Source organism: Cebus imitator, unplaced genomic scaffold, assembly GCF_001604975.1.
Source record: "Cebus imitator isolate Cc_AM_T3 unplaced genomic scaffold, Cebus_imitator-1.0 Scaffold452, whole genome shotgun sequence".
In the NCBI taxonomy this organism is placed as follows: domain Eukaryota; kingdom Metazoa; phylum Chordata; class Mammalia; order Primates; family Cebidae; genus Cebus; species Cebus imitator.
The window spans coordinates 248963-263259 of record NW_016107767.1 but is presented as its reverse complement, the minus strand read 5'-3'; the positions used below and the strand labels follow the sequence as shown (position 1 = coordinate 263259).

General features: G+C 37.3%; 1 protein-coding gene across 9 annotated transcripts in view; it reads right to left on the bottom strand.

Annotated features, from left to right (window-relative positions):
- PAM (peptidylglycine alpha-amidating monooxygenase) overlaps positions 1–14297 on the bottom strand; it is a 280315-nt gene that overhangs the window by 151982 nt on the left and 114036 nt on the right. For 3 of the 9 annotated variants that reach the window (XM_017511776.2, XM_017511778.2, XM_017511784.2), the window contains 2 exons: positions 10257–10719; positions 9191–9311 (listed from right to left, as the gene is read on the bottom strand). In XM_017511776.2, coding sequence (XP_017367265.1) covers positions 9191–9311; positions 10257–10348 — 213 coding nt within the window. In that variant the 5' untranslated portion in view covers positions 10349–10719. Of the gene's footprint in view, positions 1–9190; positions 9312–10256; positions 10724–11023; positions 11051–12003; positions 12073–14297 lie in introns of those variants that run through there. The other 6 variants (XM_037732530.1, XM_037732531.1, XM_037732528.1 and 3 more) reach the window with 4 other exon arrangements.

Below are 14297 nucleotides of genomic sequence, written 5' to 3'. Positions count from 1 at the left end.
AAAAAAAAAAAAAAAAAAAAAAAAAAAAAACCTGTTAAAATAAATGAACTTAAGTTGATTGCAAGGTAGTGACCAAGAATATCTTACCAGAATTCAGATTAGTAGCACGTATTTCTGCATAGGTATTAGAAGAAAGTTATTCAAGGATTTAGGATGGCCTGGGTACAGTGGCCCACACCTGTAATCCCAGCACTTTAGGAGACCGAAGCAGAAAGATCACTTGAGCTCAGGATTTTAAGACCAACCTGGGAAACACAGTAAAACTCCATCTCTAAAAGAAATAAAAAATTAAGCCAGGTATGGTGGTGTGTGCCTACAGTGTCAGCTACTCAGGAGGCTGAGATGGGAGGATCCTTTGAGCCAAGGAGGTTGAGGCAGCAGTGAGCTTTGATTGCACCACTGCATTCAGCCTGGGGGACACAGTGAGATCCCATCTCAAAACAGATAATAATAATTTAGGATGAAGCCACTAATGTGTATTTTGTTTAATAAAAGAGAGCTTACATTTTTACAATATATGTAAAATAAAAATATGTGTGTGTGTATATATATATATATATATATATATATATATACGTGCGTGTGTGTGTGTGTATATATATGTATATATATACACACACACACACACACACCCCTGCACACATAAAAACACATAGAGTAAAATTCTGTGGGACACAGATCATTAACAGATTGGCAGTACAGAATTATAAAATGATCCATGAGTTTCAGTTCAAGTAAATCCGTATTTAAATCCTTGTTCTTCTCTTTACTGGCTATTTGCTAAGAACAGGTTATTAATCTCTTCTGGTTTCAATTTTTAATATAAAAAGTGGGGATAATAATGCCTAGAACACAGATGTTTTATTGGAATTAATGAGACAGTGTATGTAAAGTGCCCAATATAGTAGTGTTACCTAATGAACACTCAATAGGTATGTTTTCTCCATTAAAATATTTACTAGGAAAAAAAAAAAAAAGGACTCTAAACCTTATTGAGAAAATAGGTGATCATAAGGGAGTCTTTTATACTGTAGATAATTTAAAAATATTCTCAAGCATCATGTTAATTCAAACATACTCAAAATTGATGGAAAATAATAAATACTCTCCTCTGTTTCTAATTTTTTATAAAGAAAGGGAAAAAATAGTCAATGTATACTCATACTTGCAGTCCTGAACCCTGATATGTGACATGTTTATATTATCCTCACAGAAAAAACATTGTTAATAGTTCAATCATATCTTCCCTAAGTGGACATTAAATAAGTTTCAGTAAAAATAAAGAGGAAGCATAATGTAAACTTAAACAATGGACAGTGAACGACATGTGACTTTGTCATTTACAAGAGCCATTTAACATTTTTGTAATGTACTTAATTAATATAATTAATGCTTGCCGATAAAGCAAAGAGTAAATATACAACTATATCTAATCTGAGATTTTGACATGTATTGTTTTAAATGACACCAATCCTGAGCTTTCAAAAGGTAAAGAAGAATGAATGTGTGGCACATAAATAAACAAAATAAGGGCTTGGTGGCCATCCTTTCTAATAATCATGCTATTTTCTTTGCTATTAGCTTTCCCGTTGGTACAATGGAGATAATATTAGTTTCTCAATTTGGGGAGGGAGAAGATATCGCATTTTAATTTATTTTGTTATTCTTTTCACAAACCTTGCAATTTTATACACACTGCCTAAGTCTTTCTAAGTAAAAGTACATGCTGGTCCAAAATTTGTATGTTTCTCAATATGCCTCCTTCAATAAGAAGATCACCATGCTAGTTTTTACTTTTTGTGAAAGGAGAGAAAGGAATAGAAGAAAAAGAAACCCTAAAAGCCATGACTCATATATTAATTTTAAGACAATGACTTAATGCAATCAATCTTCACCCAGGGTTGTTCTTTCTAGAGGTGGCCGCTGGAGCCACCACTTTTATCTTGCACATTCATGGCAGATGTTGCTTATGGGTCGCTGCACCCTTTCCCATCAAGCCCCATTGTGGTCTCATAATTCTTAACACTTTCCAGGCAGCTCTTCCCAATCAAATGTATTTGGCTCAAAAAGTAACCCTCATTTGCTATGTCTGTTCCGGTGTACAGATTGAATTAGATGAGGGTGAGGCCTGCAGTGGTGGACAGTTCACAACACTAGGGAAGGCATGCTGGACCACGGCTGCTGACCACACAGAGGCGATCAGGAAATCCATGGGGCTCCTGGAGTTGGACGGGGATCTTCTTTAAGCACTTCCAGCAATCATACAGCTGCTTTGCGGAGAGCTTGGATCCATTTTCCCCACAAGAGTACAACAGGTATCCTACTGGTGGCTGGTGCCAGAAAGGCTATTGTTTTCTCTCCTGCAGTGAGGTTTAAACTGAAAGTCAAGCTGGCCAATGAGGGGAAACAGTAAAATGGGGATGTGGGGTGTCTCCCTTCCTTTTATTCTTCCGCCCAAGAGAAAACTTGGAATTTTAATTTCAAAAGAATGCAAATATTAGGTACTAACAACTAGAGAGAAGGAGATAAGGAAATCGCTATCCCTAAAGTACTAAAAATTATTCCAGTAAAGCCTCATTTTTTTCCTGGAGTTCTTGCTAATTTTTTTTTTAGCTTTTACTTTAGGTTCAGGAGTACATGTGCAGGTTTGCTATACAGGTAAATTATGTGTCATGGGGGTGTGGTATACAGACTATTCCGTCATCCAGGTAAAAAGCACAGTAAGCTGTAGGTAGTTGTTTAATCCTCTCCCTCTGTCTACCCTCCACTTTCAAGCAGGCCCCCTTGCTGACCTTACTCTGAGTTTTTAGCATTGACTGAGGATAGGTACATCTTTTTTTTACACAATGATGGAATTAAAAAAATATATAGACTTAACATTATAGCGTCAAAACTAGACAAAAGCCAAGCTTTTGTGCAACTAAGTAACTTTACTTACAAAGTCTAATTTAACTGGCATTCTGAATTTAATAAAAACAATTCTTCATTTCACTTGTATATTACCTCTGATAAAACAGATATTCTGAGCAACTGCCACTTATAAATGATGTTATGATTACGGTTTGATATAATACAACCGATTCCTTACAGGGGTACAGAAAGAAAAGCCCATGAAAGCTGGGTTTGTTTTACAGATTATGCATGTATCGCGGAGGCAAAGGAATCTCTTTCTCATGTTAGAAAATGAAGAAGTTAAAGTATATTAGTTAACATTTTCTCATGACTGTTCATGTAAGAAAACAACAAAGTGAAATACGGTGGGAAGCTGTTGAGAAAATTTTGTAGGAGTATTTTGTTCATTCTGGTTTCATTTCAATGACAATATTCTTTCATCAATATTTTTAAATAATAACTTAAGATTCTAATTTCAGGTTTTTCAACATGCTGCTCTGGGGTACCTGATGTGATCCTTAAACTCAGAATTGTTCTGTTCCTTGGCAATAGATATATATGTGCTTAGATACACAGGGACAGGCTGCTTTCCAATTGCAATGCATGATCTGAAGAGTCCTTTAAAAGAAAAATGCTGAATGAGACAAGAATTTGCAAGAGGTTCGAAAAGGGAAAGGTGTATTTCTTCATAGTTCTCAGATCATCACTCCCAAAATAAGGGAGGGCAATGATTACACTAATGATAGCCCAAAACATCTTCATTGAAAGCAATTCAATTAATATATGGCTTTAAGAAATTAGGCTCAAGGGAGATATTTAATTTTGTAAAATCATATATTTTTTGCAAATTTGTTTGCATTTGTAAGTTCTTAAGCTAAGAATACAGAGGACCTAACAAGCAAATAGCAAATAAATACAATGTTATATAAACTTAGGCTTTGAAAGCACATACATTAGATAAAAGCGTTTTTCTTTTTTCTTTTTTTTTTTTTTTAGACAGAGTTTTGCTCTTGTTGCCCAGGCTGGAGTGCAATGGCGCCGTTGCTCACTGCAACCTCTGCCTCCAGGGATCAAGCAATTCTCCTGCCTCAGCCTCCCAAGTAGCTGGGATTTCAGGTGCCTGCCACCATGCCAGCTAATTTTTGTATTTTTAGTAGAGATTGGGTTTCACCATGTTGGTCAGGCTGGTCTCAAACTCCTGACCTCAGGTAATCCACCTGCCTTGGAATCCCAAAGTGCTGGGATTACAGGCGTGAGCCACCACACCTGGCAATGTGTTTTTTAAAACAAGGTCAATGTATAAAGTCCTTAAAGCAGACACTGAAAAAAGTCAAGGCTTATTTCAAACATATATATAAAATAAAAGGTTTCAAACCGATGATACTTCTTTTAATAACTTCTCTTCCAAGCAGTATAAAGAAGTATAAGAATTCTGAGAAAAGCATATCCATTCTCAGTGTTCCTTTCGTCTCTTATGATAGGGCCATTTTTAATGAAAATAACTACTTACAAATACTTAAGGACACTGAAAGATTTACTTCTTTGCGTACTTTATTCAGGTTTCTCTTGCCTAGGTTTGTACTTTCTATTTTTCTTCATTTTCTTCACCTTCGTCTCCTTCACAATTATTGCAATGTCTTAGCTCTTCCATGAAGCCATTGCTGAAAGCCTAAGGGTTAGCAATTTCTTTCTAATCTCAAGATTCATTCACATTTCCCTCAACACACATAATAATTATATTAGTATACATTTTCTCTACCGTGTGCAAGGCAATTCAACATTACGTCACTCAGTCCTAAGAACATCTCTGGTTAACGTAGGATAATAAACTATTATTATCCTTTCTACAGATGAAGGAATACGACTAGCTGGTTAAAAAACAGATCTGAGTTGAGACTGCAAGAGCTCAAGCCAGAATGCTGTTAGCCTGGCCCCAACATCACAGGTTCTGTTCTAACCCCTGGATTTGAGTTACATTTAGGCAATAAACTTTATGGAAAATCACTGTAATTATACCTTTATTTATTTTAAAATAAAATACCCAAGGGATAGTTAACATGTCAAATTGATATCACCATACTATGACCATAAACTGGCAGTTTATCACATTGTTTTGTTTGTTGCTATGAGAGTTGGTGACAGCAAAAGTCCAGAGGGTCCTGGGTGAGAAAAAGAGTCAAAAAAAGAAACAGCACTAGAAGAGAAGTCTCAAGATGTTACCACTTCATGGCTCTGCTGTATTTGAAGCCAGTGCCATGGGACACCAGATTCTGACTTTATGATAGACTATTGAAAAGTCGCCTACTTTTCTCTCTAATCTTCCCAAAGGCTGGAAAAACACCAGTTAACAGAGTTAAACACTGATAATCCATTTCTAAAAAAGGACGGAAACTATTATCAAATTTTTCTAAGTCAGAGAAGAGACAGAATGAGCTTATTTTGATTATAAAATTGATATTGCAACAGACAATAAACCACTTTTTCTGGACTCATTGGATCTAGTTTTAATGGGATAATTTTTTTTTTTTTTTTTTTTTTGAGACGGAGTTTCGTTCTTGTTACCCAGGCTGGAGTGCAATGGCGCGATCTCGGCTCACCGCAACCTCCGCCTCCTGGGTTCAGGCAATTCTCCTGCCTCAGTCTCCTGAGTAGCTGGGATTACAGGCACGCGCCACCATGCCCAGCTAATTTTTTTTTTTTGTATTTTTAGTACAGACGGGGTTTCACCCTGTTGACCAGGATGGTCTCGATCTCTTGACCTCGTGATCCACCCGCCTCGGCCTCCCAAAGTGCTGGGATTACAGGCTTGAGCCACCGCGCCCGGCCCGGGAGAAATTTTTTTTTCTTTTTTTTTTTTGAGACGGAGTTTCGCTCTTGTTACCCAGGCTGGAGTGCAATGGCGCGATCTCGGCTCACCGCAACCTCCGCCTCCTGGGTTCAGGCAATTCTCCTGCCTCAACCTCCCGAGTAGCTGAGATTACAGGCACGCGCCACCATGCCCAGCTAATGTTTTGTATTTTTAGTAGAGACGGGTTTTCACCATGTTGACCAGGATGGTCTTGATCTCTTGACCTCGTGATCCACCCGCCTCGGCCTCCCACAGTGCTGGGATTACAGGCTTGAGCCACCGCGCCCGGCCCGGGAGAAATTTTTAATTGCCACTTTAAAGTCCTGTGGTATGGCAGAATGGCAACTCAGAGGCCTGGCATGCCTGGGCATCCTTGATAAGACACTAATCTAGGCTTGTATTCCATCTGATAAAATTAGTTAGTTGCACTATCTGTATTGTGTCTCAGGTTCTTTCCACCACTGTTCTACATCTGCTGTTTCTCTATCCAAGCCTATCTAACAATCTCAATGTTTCCAAAGAAAAGATACACATCAGATTTACTGATGTAGCTTTCATTATTACCGAAACTAAAGATGTACTTTATTAAAAAAAAAACCTGTGTGGAATGAACACATTTCTTTAATCAACATGATGTCTCTCAATTCGCAACTCAAGTTCTTGTTCCTCTGATCCTTCTTTAAATGTTGTTGTTCTTGATTGTCTGCCATCAAAAAAAAAAAAAAAAAAAAAAATCCTCTGCCATTTAACTCCTCAATGCCCTTCTTTGTTTTTACATTTTCCTTCATCTTCCTTATCTTTTATGATTTTTAAATGTTCGATCTTCATAGTCTAGTTATTCCTGAATTTCTTCTTTTTCTTTTTGCTCCTGATCATTCTGTTTTCTTGGATCTTTTTACACTTTGTTTTTTGGCCAACTCTTTGTTTCATTCTACCTTTTGTTTCTTCCCTCTAATACTTTTTCATTGTTCTTTCTTCCTTTTTAAAAAAATCTCCTTTCCTCTTAATGACTTGTGTAAAACTTTGGTTTTATCTTCATTTTAAGAAAAGAATACTTTCTTCAACAGTACTTACGGCATCACAGCTCTTCGTCTTCTTCACTAGAACACCAAGTACAGAAGGAAAGAGGTTCTGAAGGTTCTGTGTTCCCTTCTTCCTGGGTATATTCAATGGAGACTCTACCATTTCTCATAAAAGTTTACAAAGTATAAGATCTGCATGTCAGCTGAACCAAATTAAATACTCATGGCACATGGTGGATAGAGAGTGATGGGAAAAAAGTGGAAGAAATATTCAACAAGCAGTTCTGAGCTGTCAGGCAGAGTAACTGAATCATTTACCCAGTAGCTACAGTGGCAAGTAAGACAAAACCCAACTCAACCTTATTGAAACAAGAAAGGCTAACAAACTGAACACTGCGTAAGTAGTGATATCACCAAGCATGTACATTCTTTCAATCTCTCTGCATTGCCCCCTATGGTGTTAGTTTTATTCTAGGCATGGTTCCTAGAACTCAGCAGACCCTAGCACTACAAGCCTGTTGCTTACATGAAACAGAAAAAAATACATACTCAGCAAAAGTCCTAAGATTTGAATGGTCTAAATCACACACTTTCTTTTGAACCAATCATTGTGGAAAGAGAGGCGGGATATAGTCAATTACCAATCATGATCCATGTGTTCCATTTCTGGAGCCCGGATAGGAAGCTCTTGGGAACCACACGGTCTCAGAGAAGGGGCCAGGAGGCAACTAGCTACTTGCTGGAAAGGCAACCAGCAAATGTGCACTGCATGAGGCAAAGGTGACTATAGATAGTGCAAAATAAAAAGCGGTTATCTAAACAATGTATGTTCTTTCCCCATGGATTTATTTGGATAATTATATAAGATTATAAAAATGAACACATTTTACTTTATGAAAATGGGGTTCCTCCACAGCCTTTTATAATCAATTCTTCTAGGATCTCTTTCTGAGGTTTTTGATCTCATCACAGTTGCCCATTATTATTGTTAAGTAATTTAAATGTTATTACTCTTAAATAATGAATAACAGTAATAGTGAATTACAACAAAAACTATTTGATAAAATAATGATATTCTTGTTGGAAACGAGTGCTTAAAAACCCAATTAGTGGATACCTTAAAAGAAATACACTCAGTTCAAGCAAATATAGGGGGAAACCCACTTTTAAAAGTGAGAAGAGACAAGAGACACACTTCACAAGTGAGCAACTGTTGTTCTTCTCTCCTAGTCTCAATCTCATTTCACTTCTTGCGGTTAAATACTAAATAAAAAGCTTATGAAATTAAAAGCTAGCACAGTAACAACTGAATGCATGGAAAGTCATCTGCATGATCATTTGGTGATGAGGAGGGAGTGAAAGTCATTTTTATAGTGGTAGTTATTTATAGATAATCATATGCAGGTCTTCAAATAAATGAATGCCAATTCTTAGACCCCCAAAAAAGGCATGTGTGTATTCTCTAGAGCTTAGGGATGTCAATTGCAAAGGGAATTCTGCCCAAAAAGTAGAATGTGAATACCTTTGTTTCCCTAGTACTGAAAATAAAAAAAAAAAAAAAAAAAGAAAAGAAAAATAGAATGTTATCTGCAACAATGAGTCATCAGCTACTGCAGCTCCACAATATTCAGATCTTTCCCTGTCTCTGCAGCCCTTCAAAAGGAGAGGACTATCTTTTAATGACACACATAAATCCCTGAACTGCCTAGCTGCAAAGCATAATTAATTCTGGCCTTTTAATGCTTAATGAAACACCTTGCACACATGACAGCAGTAGTTTTGAGCTTCTTGTGTGTTCCTAAAAGAGGGAAAGCCCTAGCAACAACTTAGTTCTACTCGAAATGCTCTATAAGTCACATTTATATGAGTTTTGCCATTATTTCAAAAGTACATCTCTTATAACGAGCAAGTCAGGCTAAAGAAAACTCACAATCAGACACCTGTATGAACGGTTTTCTTAACTTTTACAAGTGTGGAATGTATTGTTTTACAAATTCTTGGCAGTAAACACATTTTTATTTCTTCACTTGTGGTTGTAATAGAAGGATATCTAAACAAAGACGCTTAGATGCAGCTGCTCAATATCATTTTCCTTTATTAGGATAATTTTTTGTATTTTAATGCATACTTGCATGCTGCATTACAGAGGCTATTACTCCATAGAGAATCTCAAAATGTAAATTTTTGACATTCCATTTCAAATCACAAATGACAATATCAGTAAAAATTTTAAAAACAAAATTTAAGTGAAAGATTCACCTTGAAAAACTTAATCCTCTTTGTAATATTCAATTATTCTAGCCTTAGCTGGAGTCTTGAAAGCAAATGCCCATGTTTAAAGAAGCTCCTACAGCTTAAATGCAGTTTCCTTACCTTAATTATAGACTATCCAGAACAAGTGAATAATGAAATACAGAATTGCTCTCACCTGTTTAGGTGTGACCCCAGGCATGCGAATATCCAATGCAAAATCTGATGAATCAATAGGAATTACAGGTCTGGTGGTACCAAGACATTCATTGGACAACGGTCTGGTAGTTTCTTTAAACCTTGAAAAAAGGAAGACAATTTCAATATTCTTGAACATAATGCAATCTAAACTTAACATGAGGAGGGGAAAGAAAGGAATTCTATGACCTTACGGACGATTGATTTAAACCCATTGAAAACTCTAAAGATGTGATGACTACACAATGTTCTTAAACATACTCAGATTTGCATTTCATAGTCCAACAACAATATATACCTAATTTGTAAACAAAATATAACCAATGCAACCAAGCAGGCTAGTTTAAAACTCCATTCAACAAAAACTTGTCAAAACATATATTTGTTTCAAGTTAATGAAGATACAGTATTAATACATGACAAATTATCACAGGCATGCCAATTTTCTAATGGCAGAAATATTAACGATAATCCAGTAAAAATTTTTGTAACTATTTTCGGTGTTCAGAATTACTAGTTAGAAACAACAAAGCCAACCATAATCATGCTAGGAGGCAGAGCTGTTAAGAGGAAGAAATAAAAGACTGCAATGTGAATTACAAATGTACAAGTACATAAATATTTAATAAGGTAATTATGAGGCGTTTGTATACAGCTTAATGTTTCCTTGTGAGCTATTACAGTCTATGCTCTGCTTCTCCTCGACACTGATGTATCTTTATATTTTATCCTTCGAGCTATTATAAACAAGAAGGCATTCAAATCTAAGCCACTACATTGTAGTTCCTGAAATACTTCCCCAAGAGGGAGTGATTAGTATTGGAAATCACAACTTCTAATTGGAGTTTTGAAAGCCAGAACTGCTTGGCTACAATACAGTGGGATTTTTCTGCACGGGGGACTTCACAAGAAGTTGCTGTACTAAAATTCCAAGTCATTCTCGCAAAGAACATCAACGTCGTCTATTTTGCCAACACTCCGGTTCATAAAAGTGATTACATTTCTCAGCAGCATGCACAGAAACCACCCCGACCACGAACACCCACCTCTTAAAGACAGAAAGTGGGCTTCGGAAAGCCAGACAGCTGCTTGGAAAAACGAGGAGGAGAACTAGCAGGCTGGGGACGCGGCCAGCCATGTCCACGCCGCTCCGGCCCCGCCGGGAGAGGACCCGGCAGCGCAGCGCGGGGCTGGGGCGGGCGGTCGGGCAGCGGCGCCGCCAGCAGCCGCTACTTCATGGCCCGGGCGCGGCGCGCGTCCTGCGGCGGCCACACACCATCCGCGCGTGAGAGCAGCGAGCTGGCCGCGCGAGGCGTCTCGGTCACGAGCGGCGGGCAGACGCCGTGGGCAGGCGGGACTTTTGTCCGGCCCGCAGGCGGAAGCGTGGCTCCCTCCAGCGCCGCTCGCGTGCCCTGGCGCTGGGGCTAGGCGCGCGGGTGCCTTATCACTCCGGAATGACAGGGACTGTGGGGGGCATCACCCAGACGCGCGCCAGTCATCATTCAGAACCTGCAAAAATAGAAGCAGATAATGGATGACTAACACGTTACAGCATTTGTCCTCGGCAAATCCCAGTTGAGGTTCTTTAATACATTAGTAGTTTCACAAGCTTGCGCCCAAGCCTGGGGAAAATGCTGGTCTGTTGAGCTCCTGCCCCCACGAGCGGCCCCCAAGATTTCATGCACCCCCAACGGCGTAGCCCCTGTAGAGACCCTGTTCCGCCGTTGCTTCCTCTTCCTCCCTCGCACCCACTCACAGCCTTTCTTCCCTACATTTATCCCTCACAGCCACCCCACTCTGAATTTCTCCTTACTTCCTCTATCCCTCCTTTCTCTCATCAAAAATGGTCTTAGTACCTCTGCTGAATGTAGACATCACACAAATGACCGGCTAAGGCACAAGGAAAAACAACAAAACAAAACAAAATGAAAACAGGCAAAGACAAAGTACTTGGATACCACAGTAATCAGATAGAAAAAGACTTTGAGAACAAAGGCATGTTTATGTACATACATCACAGAGCTACAGATCTAAGAGGAAAGATACCTCCTACCAAGAACTCCCAAGGATCATCACAGAATTGCCCAAGTTCTCAGAATTATTTTAAAACAAGTGAAAACGCAGCAGCTAACATGATACACAAGATGTAAATGCCCATTTAAAAATCCTGCATCTAATATGCAAAATAACAATTTTGTACTTTTAAGGCATACCTCCCTAAAGATATTCTTTCCTAAAGTTTGGAGTTTTACAACAGAATTAGAAAGAGTAGGGAGACTCTTAGCTGCCCCCAAATGAATTTTATCTACAAAAGTTATGATCAAGAACACCACATTAATACAAACGAGAGGCCACGAAGACCTAGTGTGACAGCTCAACGTTTTATAAGAGGACTCAATTAGGCTAAACTTGAAAATATTCATCTTTGACTTTATTGTTCTGAATACATTTAAGACTGTGTATCAAACCTGCAAATTTTAGCCTGAAGGCATAAATTAAAACTGTATAATTCACAATATAAAAATACTGTACTTCCAAAGAAAGAGATAAAATTTTATTTTAATCAGTAACTATAAACATGGTTCCAAGAATCTCAAACGAATTTGATGAGATGTGTAACAGTAAAAGAAAAACTAAGGAAAAATCATATCAAAATTCTCCACAGTCTCTGAAAATACCTCAGCCTCTGAAAATCACAAGATAGTGAAGCTAATCTAAAACAAAACAAAACAAAACAAAACAAAACAAAACAAAACAACAACCTAGAACCAAAACAAATAAAAAAGCACTAACCTTAAATGAAGTGAGATTCTTCATGATCAGTGCTTTCTACATAGGAAGCATACTGTATATCAAATATAAATAAAACCCAACTTAACATCCAACCAATTCAAGGATGCTTGAGGCTTACCAGTAGTCAAGGACCAGCTCATTTACATAAGCAATGACATTTTTAAAAGACTGATAATATTTGTTTGAACTTTCTCTTTGGCTTGCTGGTTGACCTTTCAGAAACAAAAACCTTCAGCTTTGTCCTTATCCTGTGGGTAAAGGAAAGAACTCCTTAAGGAGGAAGAGACAATTGGCCTGAAGGCTATGCTATTACCTTTGTTAGCAACAAAGTATAATCCTGTCAAACGACAATACTTCACATTCCCTGAAGTTCTTTAAATATATATATATATATATATATATGAAGAAGGGATTATGTTTTAATATATCATTCAGAACAGGATTCAAGGACAGTCCCTCTTCCAGTTGGCAAGGAGATTTGATATCACACAAACACTTGAAAACACATTTAGTATTAAAATTCTCTAACAGGAACACACCCTTAAGCACTAGCCTTTGAAAAAAAAATTCCACTTATCTCTTTGATTTTAATGACCTCTGATGTCCCTAAACCACCCACTTAAAGAAAAGGTAATTAAAGTTGTGGGTACAAGCAAAGTTGGTATTTGTAGCCATGAATAGAACAAAAGGTCTTATAAAAGTGAAAGCTAATTATGCTTCTTGTTTCTGGATGACTTATAAGCTAAAGACAAAATACCAATCATCATGTGAAAAAAAAAAAACCAGGAGTATTTTGTAATTCCTGATAATGTGGAATATACAATAATCAAATTGTATTAATATTCTTATTTAGGATTTAAAATTTTTAAATATATTTCACTGAGATAATTCTTTCAGTCATCCAAAAAAAAAAAAAAAAAAAACCCTTAGTTTCAATACTTCGTACAAAATATTGTAATACATACTGGAGTTTTATAAAATGAATAAAACTAAAAAAGAATATAGTCTATTAAGGGAGATGAGAACTTTACACAGTAACATAAGGTATATTTGGAATGTAGTATTCTACATGAGTACTATAAAAAGAGACTCAGAATTTTGAAGACGGAAAGAATCTTCAAAAGGAGGGCAAGAAAAAAAGAAGGGTAAAAGCAGTATTCAGTGGAAGAGGTGGCTATTGAGCAAGCCCTGGAAGGCAGAGTTTCCACTGTGGGAGGTGGACAATGAGCATTCCCGGTACAGGGAAATGGCAGGAGCAAAGGAACCCAGGTGGGGAACAGAATATGTTCATAAAGTAATAAAAGTTCTGCCTCCTAGACTCAAGCTGCAGGCCCAGATTTACTATTTTATCTGTCATACAAATCAAATGTTCTGTTTACATATCCATAAAATCTTCAGGTAAGAATGATTTTTAACCATATAGATATGAATTCTGGGAGGAATATTAGTAGGTAGTTAAGTACAGCCTAGTCCAGAGGACCATAAAACTAATTTGGCCCTTACAAAGCAGGCAGTCTGTTCCCTCTAATTTTCATTTTTAAATGGTCATTTTGACCATTCATTCCTGTATTCATTTATAAGAGACCCAGGACAGCATAGTGGGTACCTGTAAAGTGAAGGAAAACTGCCTGATTCCTGGCTCCACTATTCATTAGCTGTGTGAAACTAGGCAAGTACCTAACCTCTCTACCTGCAGTTTCTTCATCTGCAAAATGGACAAAGTCATATTATCTACCTTGTAGAGCTGTTGCCAGGAAAAACTGAATTAATTCCCTTAGAACAGTGCTGGACACATAATAAATGTTCCCTATTAGTGTTGTTGCAACAAATATACATTGAATGCCTGATCTGAATGGTGGAAATGGTGATAATCAAGACAGATAAAGTTCCCACTCTTATAGAAATTACTTTCTGCTGGAGAAAAACAAATAAAAATGAGTACCAAACTGTAAATTTCATTTTCTTTTAAGGAGATTTTATGCAGTTTCCTTGAATGACTTACGATTAAACTGATTAAAAGGTGCATATCCATTCACATAGCAATTTGACTTCTGAGGATTAATTCTTGGGCAAAAACTGAACAAGACACGACTATGTTTATAAAAATATTTATTAGTATTTTTTGTAATAATAAAGACCTGAATGTGTATAATGGCAAAGAACTGAAAGCAATTTAAATGTCCTTCAATAAGAGATTCGTAAACAAACAAACAAACAAAAAAAAACCAAAAAAAACCTTATAGTTACAAAAACCACAATACTATGCATTCCTTTTTTAAAAAGACAATATATGT